Source organism: Molothrus ater, chromosome 15 (assembly GCF_012460135.2).
Source record: "Molothrus ater isolate BHLD 08-10-18 breed brown headed cowbird chromosome 15, BPBGC_Mater_1.1, whole genome shotgun sequence".
NCBI classification, from domain to species: domain Eukaryota; kingdom Metazoa; phylum Chordata; class Aves; order Passeriformes; family Icteridae; genus Molothrus; species Molothrus ater.
Window position 1 is genome coordinate 2,810,932 of NC_050492.2, and position 22,379 is coordinate 2,833,310.

The window sequence follows — 22,379 nt, forward strand, 5'->3', positions numbered from 1 at the left end:
TCAGCACATTCCAGCATCTGTCTTGCACACTACTTCCCAGCACACCATTCCTAAAGAACTGGTTATTCAGGGAGACTGAATGCAGATAACCAGGCTTAGTCAAAACTGGAGTAGCAAGCAAAACCAAGCATTATCTGTATTAAAATTCTGTCCTAGATGCAGATAGCTGGAAACAATGTTTCCAATGAATGTGGATGCTTTCTAGATATGGAACAGGATCACCTGCTCCAGGAGGCACTTTCTCTGTTACCAGTATCAAGCAATACTTAGGTGCAACATAGTCTTTTTCCTTCTTGCTAAGTTATCTGAGGATATTGTTTCTTGTTACAACACTGCCACTATCAAAAGCCCAGGAATGTTCCAAATCATACAAAACACATCAAGTCCACAGTATCTGTGGGCTTCATCACTTGCTCTGAACACATACCTGCTGCCAGCAAGTATTTCACCAGTTCAAGATGACCCTCTTGAGCAGCTTCCATCAAAGGTGTTGAGCAACCAAGCTCTATATCAGCTCCTGCCTTAATAAGGAAGTCAGCAACTTCAGAGAAGCCTCCACAGCAGGCCAGGGTCAGGGCTGTTTCCTGCGTTTCCTCTGTCTGTGCGTTAATATTTGCCCCTGGGAAACAAAACAGCCATTACTGACACTGGCTGGGGAGGTGAATGCTCATCACCCCCACAGCACTTTGGGTGTTTGAGCTCTGCTCTGTGGGTACAGCAGCATCAGAGCAATGTGCACAGGACACCTGCTGGCCATGGACCACACCGTGTCCTTCTGAGCGCTCCATGGCCACGGGATCTCACCTTGTGCCAGCAGCAAGGCCACCATCTCTTCGTGGCCTTCCCGGGCAGCTTCCATCAGAGGTGTGTAACCTTCATCATTAACCTCCTCCAGGTTGGCTCCTCGCTCGATCAGAAGCGCTGCCAGCTCCACGTGCCCGCCACAAGCGGCCAGAGTGAGCGGGGACTCGAAGGAATCCGCGGGCATGTTCACCTGGGCACCGCTGTCCAACAGCAGCCGCGCCACCTCCACGTGCCCGTCCTGCAAGAAAGGGCAACCAGGAGTGAGAACTCGAGTCACCGGATGCTGTAGTTGCAACCACTATCACACCAGGCCTGAAAATGATCCTACAAGGACAGGGCTTTTTTATTTATCATGGTTTAATGGTGATACTTAAACCTAACCACTTTGAGGTTCCATCTACATCGAAGTCAGGTTTAAATGCATAAGGAAAATAGAGTTAAATATACTCTATTATTTAAAGAGAGTATTTAAAAAATATATTATTTAAATAGAGTATTTAAAATATATACTCTATTATTTAAATAGAGTATTTAAAAATATATACTCTATTATTTAAATAGAGTATTTAAAAATAGAAATACCAACTCTATTATATATAGAGTTGGTATTTCTATTTTTTGAGGAAAAAAGAATTATGGCACAAGACCTAGAGATAGCAAACAAGTGCCATAAGTAATAAACCCACTCCATGACTAAACCTCACAACAAGCATAAGAAAAAGAGATTTTCTTATTCTTTGTAGTAGTAGTTGATTCATGACTCCTACAAACAAAAAACCAAAAAAGCCCTAATTTGCAACTTCTAAATCTTGGGAAAGATACCTGCAAGAGAAACTGAAGTGGGTAACAATAAGGCAGGTAACAGGAGGAGAGAAGACTTGGAAAAACTCTTAAAGTTGACTGAAAACTTCCCAGGGGTGAAGCCATAGAACAAGAGAATTAGGACTGCCAGAGCAGGCTGAGTCCTTACCAATCAAAGCACATGGATGTTTCTGTCAGCTTCTCAAGAAAGTACTGTTAAATCTCTCAGTTATTTGTAATAGACCAAGTACCTAAAATCCATATTTGACCAAAGGTGTAGTTGGTAGAGAGCCACAACATCAGCAAAAGGGGAAAGCTAAAGCTGACCATGAAGCAGGCTGTAGGTAACCTGAGATGGACAGCAATCAGGGGTGCACATTAAACACAGGCTGTTGTTCTCAGAGGTTGAGAAACCTAAAAGCCAACAGTCACCTCATTAGAGGCATTAACCCAAGTGGGGCACTGTCCTGACCAAAACAAACTCTGAGGCACTTACAAAAGAATTGGTGATCAGAGACCAGACATCTCAGCAACCTGTACCTGCTGCATTCCTTAGATAAAAAGAGATGAAGACTGGGAACAGTCACAACAATTTGGTGGAACAGCTCCCTTGTGCAAGGGTGCAGCTGAATGATAACAAAAAACAAATTTCTTGTTATGGAGTTGGGACTTCAAAGGCTCATCTTCCTTTCTGCTGCTTTCAAATGTCAATACACACTCTGTAATGTCAGAACACCTAGACTGAAACACCAAAGAGCTGAAAATACACAGCAAACCTCACAACTCTCTTCCTCAAGTGAGCTGTTTCACAGCCTCCAAATTAAGCCAGCCCTTGGATTGTTTCACCAGGAAACGAAGAAAAAGCAAACAAAAAACCCCAACCTAAACAGAACAGTGGGGCTGACTAACCTTTAGTCTGCAGTTGTGGTGCAATCTCCTTTAGGTGACAGCATGCACCCACTGTCCTTGTGGATTTCTTACTGGCACCAGGCTCTCCTCCAGGGAAGGCTATTCAAGGATTCAATTACCAGCTCACTATGGAAGACTTGGACACAGCTCCCCAGTTACACCCTGACCTTGGTCTCTTGCATCACCTCACAACTGCACTGAAAGAACACTTGATCCTCCAGCTCTCAGCACACTGGAGGAACACTGCAGCCTATCTTCCAAGGATTACAGGCTACTGGGAGAAAAATCTGTTTCCCTCTTTTTGCTGTGCTTCCTATGGAAATGAGGTCCCTGTTCTTTCTTCAAAGAAGTTTCCCAGATTGAAGAAGAGAGAAAAGGTCATCCAAGGTCTGTACAGAAATGGTGACAGATATGCTTTGACACAATAGCACACTATTTATTAAGATGATGCTCTTGGATAGGCAAGTTTTTCCTCAATGGCTGCATTGAAATTATGTGGACAGTTGCTAGAGAACTAAGGACTACATTATTTTTCAAAATAAAATGGTAGGTCAAAAGAAAAACCTCACAACATCATTTACAGAAACCTAGAAGAGAGCAAGTCATCTCTCCATGCAAAACACTTCCGGCAGTGATGAACAGACAATTGTAATGCATGAATCATCCAGCTCAGTGCACTTTTGGAAGGCTCATTCCACGACACACTGAGAGACCTTATTTATAAAAACAGAGGTGAAAAACACTAAAATAACTAAACTAACAAAAAAAAAAACCAAAACAAAACTCCAAACTAGTGATTTGTACTACATCACTGCACTGCAGATTAGTTACCCTAAATTCACACAGGGAGCATTTAAAACAACACATCATCCCCCCCAAAATTAGAGTACTTTTCCTTTGTGAGCAGTTAGACTGAGAAAGCTGGTGGGAGCTGCAGTAAGCACTTTTTTACAATAAGAACACACAAATTCACTTGCAGCCCCCAAACAGCTTGTTATCCAAGGCTCACTCTGTTTTATCACCTCTTGCATTCCTCTCTCCTGAGGAGGGAGCAGCACAAACAAAGGTATTTACCATGCAGGCCTCCATCAGCGCCGTGTGCATCTCATCTGTTTTGTGCTCTTGATCAGCTCCAGCTTCAAGCAAAAAACGAACCATATCTAAATGGCCTTCAAATGAAACAGATAAAATAAATGAGCATTCCACATCATCAACTTTTAATAGTACAGACAATACACCTAATGAAATAATTCAGATTTTCACAGTTTGCTGTTAGAATCTTCACAAGTTACAATTGGCAAACATGGCATTTTAAAGTACTCTTTAAAAAATACCAATGCAAATGAGTCAGCAGCCTTCAGAAAGCCTTTCCCAAAGATATTGCTCAGCTGTGAGATGCAGACAGACCTGTCTAATTCAAGTTTATACAAGAACCTTTCCTTGTGACTTCAAGCTACAAAACTGTGTTTATTCTCTACTGAACTGTACAGTGACAGATCATTTGAGAGTTCCAAGGCAGCATACAGCTGGGGGGATTATCATTTAGCTATGGGTCCATGTAGGTCTGAACTTAACTTTAAGCTTTAAATAACACTCACATATTTCTAAGAACTAAGATACACACATTATATCATATGATCTGACATTGTTGTTAAAAGCTTCTACTGAGCTTTACCAAAACTTGATTTAAACTCCATTACAGTTTCTGTCATTTTAGAAATTGTCCCTTCTAAGCTTTTAGCCTCTTGATGAGCTTTCTTCTCTGTGGGAAGACTTAGTCTTACCTAAACCGACAAGAAAACAATCAACCATCTTGTGAAAGATAATACAGGACATCTCTGTGATTCAAGGTTTTACATTCCATGACTCAATTAGGTTCTGAGTCGAAAGAAACAAGAATGACCCTCCAACACATTCAGAGGTACTATTACTGGCATTTGCCTGTAAGGAACTACCATATGCTGTAGGAAACCCATGACAAATGCAGATGCAAGTCCTCAGATAGGTTATACATAGTATGTATCCTCAATCTTAACCACAGAGGCAAAGCCTAAAGATACTATGACAATAATCCACATCCTGCTTTTCTATTTGTAGAAAAACAATGGTTGGAAAGCAAACCATAGAAGCACATAGTAGATTACCACTGCACTGTTACTTTACATAGAAGCTTTAAATAGCAAAAGAAATTATGTCAAAAGTCCCTAAAAGTTCATCACACTTAAGAATTCATAGCATTCTCCCAGATTACACTGAAAGAAAAGAATCCAGTAATAATGGAGGCATTGTCTCCCCATCAGATATTACAGAAACACACATTCCAACTTTGCATTTTCTGAAGAACCAACAGAGATGTTTTCAGTATTCACAGACAGTTGGTGAGGGAACTGGGAATTAAATAGAGAATGTGGTAGTGGGTAGGAGGAGAGAATGGTGGTGTGTCAAGGCACAAGTTTGGACACAGCCAGTTACAAGTTTTCATCTGCAACATGTCAAACATGTCCACCACACCTGGACACAAACACAGAATTAATACCACTACACCACACGGGAACATTTAGTGATACTGAGCTTAAAACCAAAATCCAGTTTTACAAAACTCTTCGGAAGACATTCAAAGTATTGCTGAAAGTTTCAGTCAGATAAATCCAAGCAAACAAATTTAAACAAAGCTATAAAACAAGGCAAGAGACGATACCTTTATAGCATGCGAGTGTAAGTGCACTTTCTTTGAACTCGTTGGAGTGAGTGTTGATTCCTGCACCATATTCCAGCAATACTCTTGCAACCTCCACATGCCCTGCACTGGCTGCTTCCATCAGGGGAGTATGTCCATTCTCATTGTGGTCTTCTATGTTAGCACCAGCTTTCAGTAGCACCTTCACCACGTCCACAAAGCCCCCGGCACAGGCGTAGGTGAGAGCTGTGTTTCCTGCAGAGGAGAGGTTGCATGAGAGCCCTTTCCATCACCCACTCCTAACACAGGAAGGAGATCAGTGTTAACAGCTCCAACAAACCCAAGGACATCACCAGCAGCAGCCTTTCACCTCACAGCAATGTTCCTCCAGCCCATCATTCCAGGCTTGTTATAAAACCCCAAATGACTGTAACATGCAAGTTTTAATGCCAAGCCAGTATTACAAATCAGGACTTTTTCAGTTTGACTGTTATGTTTTCTACTTTAGCACACAAAATTAGATCAAATAAACATGCACAAAAATATCCATGAGTAATTGTTACTGTAGATTGTTTTTTTTCTCTTTCTTTTTTTTTTTTTGCCTAAGACTGTATCCTGTAATTCCTTGAAAATCTTCTACTGCTGGCTGAGAATAAATTTATAATTTAAAACTCCGATACTGTAAGTGACAGACACTCACATATGGCTCATGTTTTAAATGCTACAGTCAATTTTAAGGTAACTTCGCTTAAAATGGCTAAACAGAAAGATAAAAGAATATCCCATAGTTTGGACACAAGACTTGTTTGAAAATTTTAAGAAAGTTTAAATTCAATCTTAATAAACAGAATCCAACTGCAGGTTAATGCTGTCAGTGAAGTCAGTTAAGCTGTGGTCAAGAACCAGCAATACAGAGAACATTCAATGCACTCAATTTTAACTCCTCTTTAGTAAAAAGGAACAGACAGAAATAACTGGTGTTGATGGGATGTGTCCCATGGCCATCTTACTGGGTAATTTTGGATTATACCAATGAGAAAAGATAAACTTCATTTTTCTTGTTCTCTAACACCAGACTGTTTTTTGCAGGAACAGTGCCTTCCATTAGAATTTATATTAAAACCCATATTTAATAATGGCCAGTTCAGACTCCAAACACATTCACTGCAGATCTGGTCTATTCCTAACAGTTCCTGTCACGTTTTCTTGTGAATTAAAGTGTTAGACAAAAACACAGATGTTCAGAAGAGCTGTGTGCCTTCTGTGCCAGCCTTACTAACTGTGCTCCTGCTCCCCAGTTACCTGTGGAGGACTGTGCATTGACATCTGCACAATGGACAAGGAGGAGTTTAACGATGTCCACGTAGCCTCCGCTGGCAGCTGCCATCAAGGGAGTGATGTCCCCTTTATTCCCTCGATCTTCAACGTTGGCGTGCATGGCTAGAAGCACCTGGGGGAAAAATTCACTGCAGTGAGCAAACAGTAACACCAACATTTTGTTTTTAGTGAGACTGGTTCCCCAGCCAGCTGCCAGATCCCCTCACAGCCCAGTGCCACCCCCAGGACCATGCACAGTTACTGCCTGCACTGGGCTCTGCTGCAGAAAATCCTGAGTTTCTGCATTTGTTCATAGCTAAGTTCCAGTGAAATATGGACACTTTCAAAAGTCACAGGGCAATTTATTGACCAGAATGACAGCACAGAAAATGTCACCCACAATAATAATGAGGGGCACCCACAGGTGAGAAGATCTCTCCCTGTCCTGTGTTTTGGCACCAGAATGTGAAGTTGGGCATTTCTGAGAACTATCACCTAAACATTTCAAAGCAGCTGCCCTTAGATACAGAAGCAATATAGCTCAAAATTAACAGAAATTAATGCACTGCTGATACAAATTTGATTTAGAAAAAGGATTGTGTGACTGAGACACGAGCTTTTAGAAGGTAACCAGTTGTAGTATTTGGGTTTACTGATATTTTAGATACTCTTGCTCAGCAGAACAGCTGGACTGTATCTAGAACAATGCCAGAAAAGTAGATACATCACAAAACACAGGATTCATTCCTCAGACAAGTCCCTTCAATCTAAAGACATCTGTGGCTGCATTTTCCATTAAAGAAACCCAAACAATAACTAGAAACCCACAATAAGCTGCAGGCACTGATATTCTGTTGAAATAACAAAAAATTATAATAACCTGAAGAGCTAAAATGTTTACCTATCCAAGAAGCCCCTCAGACAATGCTTCACAAATGTTTAGTTCTAACTCCATTTGTTACTTACTTGTGCCAATTCATAGTATCCTGCTGAGCAGGCCAAGCAAAGCAGACTCTCCCCTTCTTCAGTGTGTTCATTGACGCTCCGTCCCTCATCCAGCAGCTTGCGGACAGCATTTACATCCCCATCGGAGCACGCCTCTGCCAGGCTGCGACTGCAAAACAGGGACCTCACAGTCAGCTCAAAACACACCTGCAACACCTGGGCAGCTTTCCTAGGCAAGGAGGAAGCCTTTCAGTAAAGACTCTGGACTTCAGTGCTAAGCTTTACTTGGAAATACACCTTATATATATATATTTAAGTTTATCTTTATATGTACACAATTATTTCCACAGGTGAAATGGAGATAGACACTTTCTTATTGTCTAAATTAGCTTGTTCTCATCAGTTGCTAACTTGTAATATGCTCTCATACAGACCAGATGCAGAGAGGAGTGCTCAAAGCTGGTTTTTGTGGTGTTTGAAAGAGAGGAGCAAACCTCTCTGATGCTATTCCCCTTTCAGGGAATGCCAGATACACAGAGGCTGTGACCATGACAAACTGCTGACTGCAGGTGCCAAGGCAAATTCCTATTGCAGACAAAGCCAAAAAGTCAGCAGTCAAGTATCACAGAGACCCCTAATGTGAATACTCCAACCAGGCAAACTTCTGCAATTAAGAGAGCAATCACCTATTTTTCTACAGCTAAGAGCTTGAACTTTCTTGAATAACAACTCAACTCTCTGGTACACAGAAAGAGCAGCTGTTAGAAGTAACACTTTTTTGTACTTTTCTCTTACCCTGTGAAGTGAATAACCTGATGGGACAGTAGTTACACCTTCAGATGCAATCTGCTTCTGCTAGCAGTAGAATAGCTCCATAACTAAAATTACCTGAATTTGAAAAAAAAAATCCCATTCCATAGCTGGGGAACTGGGGGTGGGCAGTATGTACAATTAACTGAATTTGAAAAAAAATCCCATTCCATAGTTGGGGAACTGGGGGTGGTCAGTACATACAATTAACTGAATTTGAAATAAAATTCCTTATTTGAGGAACTAGGGGTGGTCAGTACATAAAATTAATTGAATTTGAAATAAAATCTCATTCTATAGCTGAGGAACTAGGGGTGGTCAGTACATACAACTGGATTCAAAATAAAATTCCTTATTTGGTAAACCAGGGGTAGTCAGTATGTAAAATTAACTGAATTTGAAATAAAATTCCATTCTATAGTTGGGGAATGGGGGTGGTCAGTACATACACAGAACTGGATTTGAAATAAAATCCCATAGCTGGGGAACCAGGGGGTGGTCAGTATGTACAATTAAGTGAATTTGAAATAAAATCTCATTCCATAGCTGAGGAACTAGGGGTGGTCAGCACATACAATTAAATGAATTTGAAATAAAATCCCATTCTGTAGTTGGGGAATGGGGGTGGTCAGTATGTACATAGAACTGGATTTGAAATAAAATCCCATAGCTGGGGAACCAGGGGTGGTCAGTACATACAACTAATATGATTTGAAATAACATCCCATAGTTGGAGAACCAGGGGTGAACAGTATGTACAACTAACTGGATTTGAAAAAAAAAAATCCCATAGCTGGAGAACCAGGGGTGAAAAGTACATACAACTAACTGGATCTGAAATAAAATCCCATAGTTGGAGAATCAGGTGTGGTCAGAACATACAACTAACTGGATTTGAGATAAAATCCCATTCCATGGTTTGGGAACTAGGGCTGGTCAGTATGTACAATTAACTGAATTTGAAATAAAATCCCATAGTTGGAGAACCAGGGGTACTCAGTACATACAACTAACTGGATTTGAAATAAAATCCCATAGTAGGGGAACAGGGCTGGTCAGTACGAACCATTAACTGGATCTGAAATAAAACCCCATAGCTGGTGAACCAGGGCTGGTCAGTATGTACAATGAACTGGATCTGAAATAAAACCCCATAGCTGGTGAACCAGGAGTGGTCAGTATGTACAATGAACTGGATCTGAAATCAAACCCCATAGCTGGTGAACCAGGAGTGGTCAGTATGTACAATGAACTGGATCTGAAATCAAACCCCATAGCTGGAGCACCAGGGGCGGTCAGCATGTACAATAAACTGGATCTGAAATCAAACCCCATAGCTGGAGCCCCAGGGCTGGTCAGCATGTACAATGAATGGATTTCACTGGAGAAGCAGGGTGCCCAGCACGTACTTGTCCACCTGTCCGTTGTTGTGGTTGTTCTCGGCCCTCATGCGCGTCAGCGCGGCCGCCGCCTCGTCCAGCGCGCAGCTGACGGACGACGTCAGTCTCCGGAGAACCTCGGGATCTGCGAAGGCTTTGCCATCGGCAGTGGACAATTTACCAATTCCTTCAGGGCACGTTCGTTCATCAGTCGGGTTAGTATGAAAGTCACACAAAAGAAATGCAAAGACACTATTTTAGAGTTCAGCCACATGCACTATTAGTTAAAAATCATTTGCAAACATGCCAGATAATTAGCTACTTAAAACTAAACTATCTACTAACATTTGCCCAAGACCTGAATATTTAATTAACTATAATACAGCAGTAAAAACCCTATTTCTTTCAATTGGCAGCTTTGTTACTTATCCTGAAGTCTCAAGTCATACCTTTGAAGAACTTAAAAGAAGCTCAAAAACCATCATAATGGGGTATTAAGGATAAATCCAGGCATTGAAGCCCAAAACCAGAAGTTTGGGAAACAGATGTGATTTAGTATTTTCTGAATGTGAAGAATTTTTCAGCTTAAAATACTTATTATCCCTTTCCCACCCAAAACAAAGCAGACTGAGTTCTAATATACTTTTTTTTTAAGAGTAGGAAAACTTAAAATGTTTATTACTTTTAACTCCACCAATTTACCACTCTAAACTGCCCTGCTCTAGCTACAGGAGCAAAAGTTAGGAAATGAAATTTCAAATACTTTAAATATACTTGAAATCAATGCCTCTCCTTCACAGACATAACACAGCAGAAATGCTTAGATTCAAGGAACTTTCTTAACAGTTTCTTTTTTTATAACAGGTTCTTTGCTCAAGTTTTACTCCTCATAGTTTAACATGTGGAAACAATCACTGCAGTGTGGGCAGGGCTTGTATCTTCAGGTACAAATGCACAAACCCCTCCCAGCCACCTACAAAAAAACCCCAAACATAAATCAATCAATTTCATGTGCTACAAAAAACAAATGGTTACTGCTTTATAGATCAGCCACTTTCACCAGTCATGAATCAGTAACTTCAAGTCCTTAGCTGTTAAAAAGGGTCAAATTAGATAGAAACCTCTGGATATAAGCACCTTATCCCTCAGAAGATTTGCTACTTGGTATGTGCATACCTCTGCAGGCTTGATTTACACCACAGTGTAAATGTAAATGTTTGATTTCCCACAACCCAGCTTCTAATTATTACAGAATAAATCATATTTTAAGTCTGAACATTGTCTTCAGACAACATATTTCCACAGTTTGAGAACATCCAATTTGTTTCTCAATAATGTCAGAATCAATACTTACCAAATCTCTCCCCCCTAAATCTCTTTATGCCAGCACACCAGGCATGCTGTGACCTTACCCTGCACAGCTGGCTAGCAGCACTGGAACGTGGTGCTGGACATGATAGAGAATCTCCCTCCTGCCACTGAGACAGACAGACAGACAGACAGACACCTCCCCTGGGGTGCAGCTGATGGAAATGAGCAATGGAGGTTCAATGAGCACCTTAAGAGACTTGTGCACCTCCTCCCTGGCTCCAGCATCCCACATCTGGATCCCTTCAGCATTGTCAAGGGGCTACAAAAACCAATTCATAACCAAGTGCCCACTCTGCAATGAAATCAGAAATCACACATCCAACTGTGTGGGTTGGAAGCCTGGCTAGTCCAGAGCAATCAGAGCACAAAAATGAGGGTCCATGGACTCCTGGAGGCCACTGGCCACATGAGCCCTTCCACCTCCAAACCGTCCAGGCCACCATCCCCATGGCCATCACTGTTAAATATAGCAAAGTTAATAAACAAGCCCCAAATGCCACAGCTCATGCCTTATGTATCCACGTGAACTGGATTTGCTGGTGGTGTGAAGGGGTTGGAAGTCCTGTCATCTCTGCAGGTGGGACAGTGGGGGACAGTCACTGCAAAACTGGGTCAGGACATCAATTTAGTTGCAAATACACCAAGAAAGTGACAGTTTTTCCACAGCTCTGCTTCCCCAGTGGCTCACAGAGCAACTGCTGAGATGTTTACAGGAGCTATTTCTGGTGGCAGTGCTGGCTTACGCTGCACTGCAGTGTACATAAAGCACTGCTGAAGGAAAGACAAAGAATTAAGTCTTCACAACTCAGCACTGAGGCCTCATCTGGGACTGCTGCAACCAGAGCTGAACACCGTGGTAAACAACATGGAAAAGTACTCAGAGAAATCCACAGGACCCCTGAGCAAAGGCTAAAAATGCACAGATTTAGCTTACAAGGAGCAACACAACTGCAGCTTCCCTCCACTTTAAAAGATCTAATTGAAGGAGCTGCTAACAGCTCTACTGTTGACAAAAGAAGTGGAAAATACAAAGTCCAGCCAAAAGAAACCAACCCAAAGAACTACCAAAACACCACCATCAAACCCCCACACAACCCACAAGCCCACATGACCTGGCTATCAGCAGCTACACTGGATATCTCCATTATTTCAGCTCACCAAGGCAGCAGAACTGACAGGTTGCCTGGACAAGCAGGACCTACACTTGATACCTTCTCTGTTTTAAAAACTTGTTGTGGCATTTCATACCTGGGATTTCTGAAGGCAGAAGTCACACCACAAATTCACAGAATTCACAGAATCACTGGGTTGGAACAGACCTTAAAGATCAGAGAGTCCAACCCATGCCCCAACTCCCCAACTAAACCATGGCACCAAGTGCTATATCCAATCTTTTTTTAAACACATCCAGATCTTCTGTGCCTGGTTAAGACAGACAAACTTGACCCACTACAGCTCTCCAATTCCCAAGAATCTGTTTTCATGGATTTTACCTGGTGGTCTCCTGGAGGACTCAGTCAAAGCACACTTACAGTTGACTCCTGTTTCACACTTTGTTCCAAAAAATGAGCTATAACCACATCAAGGCCTTTCAGAGGGTAAGTGGAAGGTGCTTTTTATTTACCTCACCAGCTAGAGCTCAGCCCAGGTGCCATCCCCAGCTCTTAATTTCATATTTTTATATTGCACATAACTAATCAACAGCCACAGAAGACATTAGAGCTGACATTTGTTTGGCTAGCTGGAGTCAAAGGGAGACAGACTACAAGAATTACCACTGCAGACACACATTCATTCACCCCCCTTTTGCACATTATACTCAATAATTTACTATATAATAACAATCTGAAGTTTTTATTTTGCTATGATTTAGGATGACTATGCCAGAATCTCAATGCTGTAATGCTCATGTGTCTTTTAATCTCTAATTTACTTCATTTTGTGCCCAAACCACTTGTTCTTGTGCCACACTCATACACACAGGGACTCCAGCAGTCTGATTTACGTTCAGGATCTTGGCCAAAATTCTTCTCGCTTCCTCCCATCCAACAAACACTGAAAGCATCCTCAGGACCATTCTACACACTCTTGCACAAGAGTGACCACAGTTTCTCACATTATTACAGTCTGTCCAACATGTTACTGATCCGACACTATCTGAACTGGACCCAAGCTCTGACATTCTGTACTTCCTGGAACGTTACACACATGCCTCTGTAGAGGCCATCCTTTCCATCTTCTCATGGACTGATCACTATTGCAGGTTTAAGTCTGAAAAGAAAATATGGGATCTGGTTTTTTTATTGAGAACAGTCCACAGCCATTAATTGTATGGAGGGAGTGATGCTTCTAATGCAAGGTTACAGATTAACACTGAAGTGATGAAGAGTATGTTCTTAAGCAATCAAAAGAAAATGCCTTCATCCAACATAAGCTGCCATGCAAAGACCAAAAAGGTGAACACAAAAATAGCTTGGATAGAATCACTGTAAAGCCTGTGCCTTCTAACATCCTATGAACAGTGGCCCTGAAAGTCACTATTTAAGGATATTCCTGAACTATAGACAACTGGAAGAATAGAGAGTGGAGAGACTTTCACTTGTGCTGTGATGTTCCTGCTTTACCCTCTGCAGAGAAAAGCAGGGCCACTGCAGGGCCTGCACATCTTCAGATGAGAAGAGGCAGAGACATCTTCACATCCTCTGTGGTGGGCAGCTCTGTCTGAGCACCTGCTGCTGGAGCCACGTGCCAGGGGCTCACAAACCCCACAGGAACAAGGCCAGCAGCACTACCCAACAATGGAAAAGGTCAATGGCTGAACTCGGGGCCAGATAATGCCAGATGTTCCACACCTCAATGCCATATGACTGAACTATTTAAATTTAAGTAAGCCTGGAGTTGATTACAGAGGTGTATTAGCACAAGGAACTCACCTTTCAAGGGAAAAGTTTGCTCATCAGATACACACCTACACTCCTATATCCAACACTCCCATTTCCTTGTTGACTTTCAGACTCATCAGGGTATTCCCACCTTGTAACTACCAAGGTTAGAGTTTTAATATAACCTGAAATGAGCTGGAAACTTCTCAGTGTGATCTGAGTTTAACAAGTCAGAAATACAGATATTGCCTCAAAAAAAGAAATTAAATACCAACAAGTTTGTGCCTTTAGAAAACACAGTTAAATCCTCACAGGACACACAGCTGGCATCAACATATACTTTGAACAACAAAGGAGACTGCTCCAAAAACATCAACCCACCCAAGAGATAGTGTCCAATATTTTTCACAAAGCCCTGCAGATTCAGTGGTGATTCTGTGCTTCCCCTGTCAGTTCCAGCACACTGCATGTTCTAACACACACTGGAGAACATTTACTTGTAACATGTTCAATTTATGCCCTCATGTTCATCCCAAAGTCTAACTCAGCTTCAGTTCATACAGAATTAGCTGGGAGTCCTTAAGGGCTTACACAGCCCAGAGACAGGTTGTGATGGAAATGTGGACAGCTTTAAAAGGCCCAAAGAAGTACAAAATGAGAACCACAGCCCAGAAATGTGTCTGATCTTTCTAATAGTATGTCAGGAATCTGCTCTAATCAGCCTGCTCTACAAGCAGCACCTCAAACAAGGTGAAGAGGGTTCCAGGAAGGACGGGGGGGAACTTTGGCTTATTCTTTACTGGAATCTCCATTCAGAGGAATTGAGAAGTTCTAGACTGTCCAAAGCCTCGTGCCAACAAGCAGTGGCCCCACCAGGACAGTCTCAACTCCAGCACATCACCCAGCTGCTACGAGACAAGGCAACAAGCAGAACTGAACACAGGCTGCTCTCTAAGGTCTCAGGTGGCAAAGTTACACATTGCCTGTGTGAATAAGAAAAATGTGCATTTGGCTCCTCTCTGATGATATCTAAACGTCTCCCCAAACACAAATTTCATATTAGATCCGTTTCAGAGCCAGTAAACCAAAGAAAAGCATCCCCCATTTGCTTGTAAAGAGCAGTCCAAAGCCAAGCAAACCCAAAGGAAAAGTCATTTGCAAGTTTCACTGCATTAAGATACCTAATTTGCAGCATCAGAATGAGGGACACAAATACATTTACAATTTTTTGAATATATTTTAAATATTTACCATGTAGCTTATAGTATGCTGATTGCTGAGGCTAAAGTCCTCAAGGCAAAAGCCACATATTGAGTAGTGCTCTTCAGGTAAAGAAATTAGAAAATACTAATAATTCATTCTAGTGCACTCATCTTTTAAAATTCATATGCTTTTCAAAACTTTCATATGAAGTGTTGTTAAAAAAACCCTAATTCACACTCAGCTAAAGAACATTAGAAGTACAAGGCAAGTCTAATTGTAGTATAAGGAAAATGTGAGAGTACAGACTGAGCAAGGCCATTTGGGATTTTTGGCTATTTTTTTTGGAGAAAAGCATTATCCAGAATGCTTCTCCACTTTTCAGTAGATCATTTCAACACTACTATTCCCAGGCATGGAACAGTTTGATATGGTAGGGATTATTTTGGCTTTGTTTTATAAAACACTACAAAAACTACACTGAGGCTTTCAGTCTTTGCAAGCCAAGCACACTTTGGAATCACTACCACTGAAAATCACAGTTAGGGTCTGATTTCAGCTCAGCTCCAGAGCAATGAAAACTCACTGTACCTCCACCAGTCCTGCTGTATCTGCACTTCACACGAGAAAATATCCTTTTATTTACAGGTTATAGAAATTTTCACTAAAAAACTATTTTCCTGTCTTACCAACTGCATGGCACGAACAGAACTCACTGGCTGCAATTTTTATTTTTCTTCTTCTCAATTAGTATTTGGACATGCTAAATAAAATTCATTTAGCATGAAATTAAGAGCTACAGCTTGAGGGTTTTAGGGTTTTTTTTTACATTTTATTAATTAGCATTTTACAATATTTCATGTGTCACCATCACAGTTCCCCATAGATTTAAGAGCAGCTGAGTTCCCAAGTGCTACAAATCATACTCCTGACAGCAAACTGTGATGCTCAAAAATTACATTCTCAGTGCAATCTGAAAAATCATATTCAGATCATCTGCTAAGCATTTTTTGGCAAAAGCAGAAATTTATTATGCTGGACTGTATTTCAGGGTCCTTATCTCAAAATATCCCTTCTTCACAAATCCACACTCTTAAACATAATAGGAAATCACCCACAATACTCACAAGTGAAAGGGAATGCCTGAAAAAAAAAACCCTGAAAGGCCATTCCAACATACACACAGCTTGGGAGAAAACTTCTCCTAATTCCAGCTCCCATTTTTCACTTACTTGACACTACAGACTCTTAATATTACATTTGCATTTACATCTATTTCAATGCACTTGTGGGAACAGGAGCCAGCAATCTCCAGCACATTCTCTCCTCTTTCCAGCATGGCAGCTGTAGCAGAGAGATTTTCCTTTTCCAGAATCAAAAGCCAGGAAGTTTCTCCAGCTCCAGTTAGTTCTTACTGTTATTTCAGTAACATTTTGATGGCAAGGGTTCCTTTTTGAGATCATCTCCTCTTTACATTAGTGTGCTTAAATATCTCACACTCTGAAAGCTAATTTTAGATTCCACACAAACACAAATCCTTGATTAACTAGTCAATATTCATTAACATTTCTTTTGAGAAATTCGATTCATTAAGAATCAATTTATAAATTTAGATTTCAATTTAGTCTCACGTCACTTCAATAAGGGTTACCTAATCAGGGAATTCACTACCTCAGCCACCAACTTCCATTTTTAGTTAAGCTTGGAAACCCAGTAAGCAAATTCAGCAATGAAAACCAGCTTTATATAGACTTACAGATGTTTCTAGAAAAATCCCAATCTTCCCAATAGTCTGAAATTTCATTTAATTTCTCTCTGCCAACCCAATCCACCCCATTCCTTTGTTTTCAGAATGCAAGGAAGAATACAGGTATTTGACAGATATGGAATACCAGACATATTTTAGCTTAGAACACTGAAGAAAATATTGGTTTAAACCTTTTAGCAGAGATTTGTTAACACATGAGAGGTCAAATAGGACAGAATAATACCAGAAAAATTATCCACATAACTACCTCCTCAAAACTCCTCATCTTATTTAAAATCTTGACCATGCCAGACTTTGCTACAGCAGAACTCTCATTTTTCTGTCAGTTTGATTTTTTCCAAGCTTTCATTAGGCATCCATTTTCTCCCAGGTATGAACAGTAAGTTACTTTTTCTAAAGCTAAAATAACATGAGCTTTTTTGTGCCAATCTAACATTTGGCCACTTCAGAAGGATGACTTTGTGCTCCTCCTCTCCCCGTGTTTCTCCCACTGCCCTCACACTGGGGAAAAGAAGAGGGAGTTTTTTCTCTCAGCACAAGATAAATCTGACCAGCAAAAGATCTTTCTAGGCACCACCAGAACTGGCAAGAGGAGAGAAAACCATGCAGGAACAGCAGATTACTGCCTGACTAGGACAGCAAACAGCCACCAAACCGTCCTACCCACCTCACACACCTTCCAGCCACTCATTCCCAATGTTTGTTCCAAATGTTTGCTCCCTAATCCATGATCTTTATAAAGAAATTTAACCTTTCCTTTTTTAAGATTTTGTTTCTATTAAATCTATATCAAAGAAACATTTGTCCTACTACAAGGCAACAAGTTCCCAGATGCAACCCTCAACACTGGTGACCCCTTAGAGGAACCACAACTTCCACACACACTCATCACACATGTGCAGAAAATCATGCTGATCACTCAAACAAAGGCTTTTGATCTCACACATATTGCATGTAGTTTATATGGAAACCTCATGAATTATTCTGGTGCCATGATTACAGATGTACTTCAGCAGCAGCAAACAGCTTTTCCACCCATCCCACTGTGGGTGACCATCTGGAGGGAACTCTGACTCTTGGCTTACCTTGTGTTTTAAAGCAGCAGCTGCAATCAGGACAGAAGCAATATTACAGTGAAAACAACTGCCAGCTCTGTCTGAGAATAACTATTTCTACCAGCTTCACTAAATTGTTGGGGTTTGTTCTGGTTTGGTTTTTATTTTTTAATAGAAAAAGCACTCTTACCCATTGGCAACTAAGACCTTCCTAACTTGCTTTTGATTGCAAGAAAATAAAAGATTTGAGAAAAATATTTAAAACACAGTACTAACTTTAATTCAAATTATAAAGGAAAAGAATGGGATTGAGCAGTGGTTTATCTATGTGACTCTGAAAAACCTGAATTTGTTTTGGTGCTTTGCTGGGATTAAATGGGAGTTACATTGGATATCACAGTTAAAATAGGAGCTTAGCACTTTGTTTTAAAGTTTTTTTGAATGACCAAGTCAGGGATTTTTTTTTTCACCCTTAGCAAAGATAAAAGCCAGCAAAACACACCCAGAATCATTTGCCACAGCAGCAAAACCACAGGAAACTACTTGGGTGCCCAGTGCCTTTTCCCTTGCCAGTCCTCCCTTCCTGGTTATCTCCTCCTGCCACAAACCCTCCACACCTTCCCCAGGGCTGCAGCACCAGAGAGTAATCAACTCCATTTTATACTTCTAGACTTAAAACAAATGCTCTTCTGGTAGTGTCCTGCTCACCAGCCTTGCTGTGATTAGCTAAGGGAAAACTTCAGCCACGGCTGGAATTGTTTGCCTGCCTTTGTTTGGCTGTGAACTGGACACAGTTAAACAGCAGAGTCAGCACATGTGCCGAGCTGGGCAGTGACCTGCCCCCAGCCTGCCCAGCAGAGCATGAGCACACACATCCCAGTGCACCCCAGTGCACCCCAGCACATCCCAGCGCATCCCAGTGCATCCCAGTGCACATCCCAGAGCACCCCAGCACATCCCAGTGCATCCCAGAGCACCCCAGCACATCCCAGTGCACATCCCAGAGCACCCCAGTGCACCCCAGCACATCCCAGTGCACATCCCAGAGTACCCCAGCACATCCCAGTGCACATCCCAGAGCACCCCAGCACATCCCAGTGCACATCCCAGAGCACCCCAGCACATCCCAGTGCACCCCAGCACATCCCAGTGCACCCCAGTGCACATCCCAGAGCACCCCAGCATATCCCAGTGCATCCCAGTACATCCCAGAGCACATCCCAGTGCACATCCCAGAGCACCCCAGCACATCCCAGTGCATCCCAGTGCACATCCCAGAGCACCCCAGCACATCCCAGTGCACATCCCAGTGCACATCCCAGAGCACCCCAGTGCACCCCAGCACATCCCAGTGCACATCCCAGAGCACCCCAGTGCACCCCAGCACATCCCAGTGCATCCCTGTGCACATCCCAGAGCACCCCAGCACATCCCAGTACATCCCAGTGCACCCCAGCACATCCCAGAGCACCCCAGTGCATCCCAGCACATCCCAGTGCACCCCAGCGCATCCCAGAGCACCCCAGCGCATCCCAGAGCACCCCAGCGCATCCCAGAGCACATCCCAGAGCATCCCAGCACATCCCAGAGCACCCCAGCACATCCCAGCCCATCCCAGTGCACCCCAGCGCATCCCAGCCCATCCCAGTGCACCCCAGCGCATCCCAGTGCACCCCAGCGCATCCCAGTGCACCCCAGCGCATCCCAGAGCACCCCAGCGCATCCCAGAGCACCCCAGCGCATCCCAGAGCACCCCAGCGCATCCCAGGGCACCCCAGCACATCCCAGTGCACCCCAGCACATCCCAGCCCATCCCAGCGCATCCCAGCCCATCCCAGAGCACCCCAGCACACCCCAGCACATCCCAGTGCACCCCAGCACATCCCAGAGCACCCCAGCACATCCCAGAGCACCCCAGCACATCCCAGAGCACCCCAGCACATCCCAGCCCATCCCAGTGCACCCCAGCGCATCCCAGCACATCCCAGCGCATCCCAGTGCACCCCAGAGCACCCCAGCCCCGCCATGGGGAGCTGCTGTCACCCACCCAGAATCACAGGAGCTCTGCTCCAATTCTGAGCTCTGGACATCAGCTCAGACACTCCTCTATGTCAAGGAGGAGAAGGAAGAATCTGATTGCTTCTGGGTGCTTATATGAAGTAGTTTTAAACCCCTAAGTCACTCTTGGGGAATTTATTTTAAGCTAGGATTGTAATGCATGCAATATTTACCCACACAACTACAAAGGTGGTGTCCTGGTTTTGCATGGGATGCATTTATGGAAGTGATGCAAACTTGCAAGTGATGCAACTTGCTAAATGATCCAGAAGCAGAACTTATGACCTCTGTAAAGAAAGCTACAAATTTTTACTTTGTGCCATCAAATATGGAAAAATGTACCATTTATTTAATTATTTTACAGAAAAATATCACAGCTAATGGTTGGCAATTATTTTTCATTTCCTGGTTCTTCCTTTCATGGCTTATCAGAGAGAAATGTTTCCTCATTTCAAGTCTGACAATTGCTTGGCTCCAAGAATCTGAAAGATACATGTCAAAGAGCTAAGACTGCTACTAACAAGGGAAGGAGGAACATGGAAATGGCACTGCCCACTGTGGGAGGATAGGGAGCAAAGAGAAACCTCAAATATCCCTGAGAAATATCAAGAGAAGAAAAAAAAATGCTGAGAAAGGTGCACAGAATTCCTGTTCTTGACTTCTAGCATTCTAACTCAGCTCAGTATTTCATGTCTCATCCTCTTTAGGGCTTGTGTCCCTTGAAAACAAGTTACCTTACAGACACTCCCACCTATTCAGTGGGACAAGGGGTAGACAGCAGATTTGCTTTTTGAGTAACCTAAAGGAAGGGAAAGTATCACAGCCCTGTGGAGACTGACCCCAGGATATGACCCCCCTGCACAACAGAGATGCAGGAAGGCAAGAACTCAAGTAACCTTTGAGTGCTATTTATAGACAAATAGCCCACTTGAACTCTTCTCAAAGTTTGTGGCAGTCAGGGGCAAACTGAGCCCCAGTGGGCTGTAATTGCCTCCCTGAATCACAAAGCAACTCTGAGTATCACACAGTACCCAGTGACTGTCTGGATAAAGACATTTGAAAATACCACTACATTTTCAAGCAAAGATCTAAGAGCAAATTGAGTGCCAGTAAGATCACTGAGCTAACTCAGAAGCCCACAGAGCTTTAGCCCCCAGTTTATGCTAATTATGTATGGCAAAGCAAGCCAAAATACTGAGTATTTTCAGAGAGTGATCAAGTGCACCACTTCTTTATAAAAGCAATCACCACACTAATGGTGTATAGCACAGACTAGTGTATAAATTGATGTCTCAAACTGAACATTTGAGAAACTCTTCATGAAACCCCCTCCTCTACCTAAAATGATCCACAGCCTTTCAGTGTACTGCTATCATTACATACATGCTGCATAACAAAAGATCTTGAAAGTAAATCCTTTGACAATGCCACAGTAGATTGGGGTACCAAACTACCAAAAATCAGGATACTACAGTCTTCAGAAAGAAAACACAGAATTTATTTTATCATGACCCAACTTGAAGAAAGAACACACCCATCTACTGCTAACACCCCTCTACAAGAACATCCCAGGGGAGGTCATCCCATCTATTTGTTTTTTGCAGCATCCTCCTGCAGTTTTAAAAACAAAAGGGAAGAGATGCATTTTCACCCAGCTCCATGTCTCTAAAGTGCTTCAGATGGGAGCTTATGTCCATCTGAGGTCACAGAATCCAAGATGTGGCACCACACAGAGCAAGTTCTACTGAGCTTCTTCAGAGCACTGAGAACTGCACAGAGAGAAACTGTAACAAGCAGGAATCCAATGGAGGGAGTTGCTTCCAATAGTGAGTATGGAAAAGCCCAACCAATTAAGGTTCTACCACAGCAAACTTCTTTCACTATTTCCTCCAGGTCTTTGCTCTTAATCTGTGTAAAGCCTAGAATATATATTTTATATATATATATATATAATTGTTCTATATCTTGCTGTGTCTCTGCTGCTGGGGAGGATCTGGTACTGGGCGCTCTCTCTCTAAGTGAAGGCTGATAGCCAAAAGCACAGCCACAGTGCAAGTTTATCCTTTTCTCATTAGCAAATCTTCCTGCTTTCCCTCCAGAGACTTCCAAAACATGCTGCTTCCTTGGTTTTAGACAAAGCCAGCTGGAAGTCAGGCCAGGTTGGTTAGAACATTCTTGCTACTCAAAAGCCAACTAATTCTTTGAAAGCAAAGACACAATTTTAGCTTTTATAATGGTTCTGAGTTGAGAAGGTGTTTTTTTTTAAAGGACATATTCAACACAAGTGTCAGAAAATATATATACATACATACACAGGAACAGTCAACTGCACACACAGGAATAATCAAATGCACAAATATGGAATAATTTGTTACAGCTCTTCAGAAAAGTTGTGGTAGATTT

At 42.3% G+C, this 22,379-nt stretch overlaps 1 protein-coding gene across 10 annotated transcripts in view; it reads right to left on the reverse strand.

The window, feature by feature from the left end:
- ANKHD1 (ankyrin repeat and KH domain containing 1) overlaps positions 1 to 22,379 on the reverse strand; it is a 100,651-nt gene that overhangs the window by 55,274 nt on the left and 22,998 nt on the right. For all 10 annotated transcript variants that reach the window (XM_036391920.2, XM_036391919.2, XM_036391918.2 and 7 more), the window contains exons 3-9: positions 9,673 to 9,829; positions 7,475 to 7,622; positions 6,494 to 6,641; positions 5,213 to 5,446; positions 3,589 to 3,683; positions 805 to 1,042; positions 428 to 619 (exon numbers count right to left, since the gene is read on the reverse strand). In XM_036391920.2, coding sequence (XP_036247813.1) covers positions 428 to 619; positions 805 to 1,042; positions 3,589 to 3,683; positions 5,213 to 5,446; positions 6,494 to 6,641; positions 7,475 to 7,622; positions 9,673 to 9,829 — 1,212 coding nt within the window. The remainder of the gene's footprint in view (positions 1 to 427; positions 620 to 804; positions 1,043 to 3,588; positions 3,684 to 5,212; positions 5,447 to 6,493; positions 6,642 to 7,474; positions 7,623 to 9,672; positions 9,830 to 22,379) is intronic.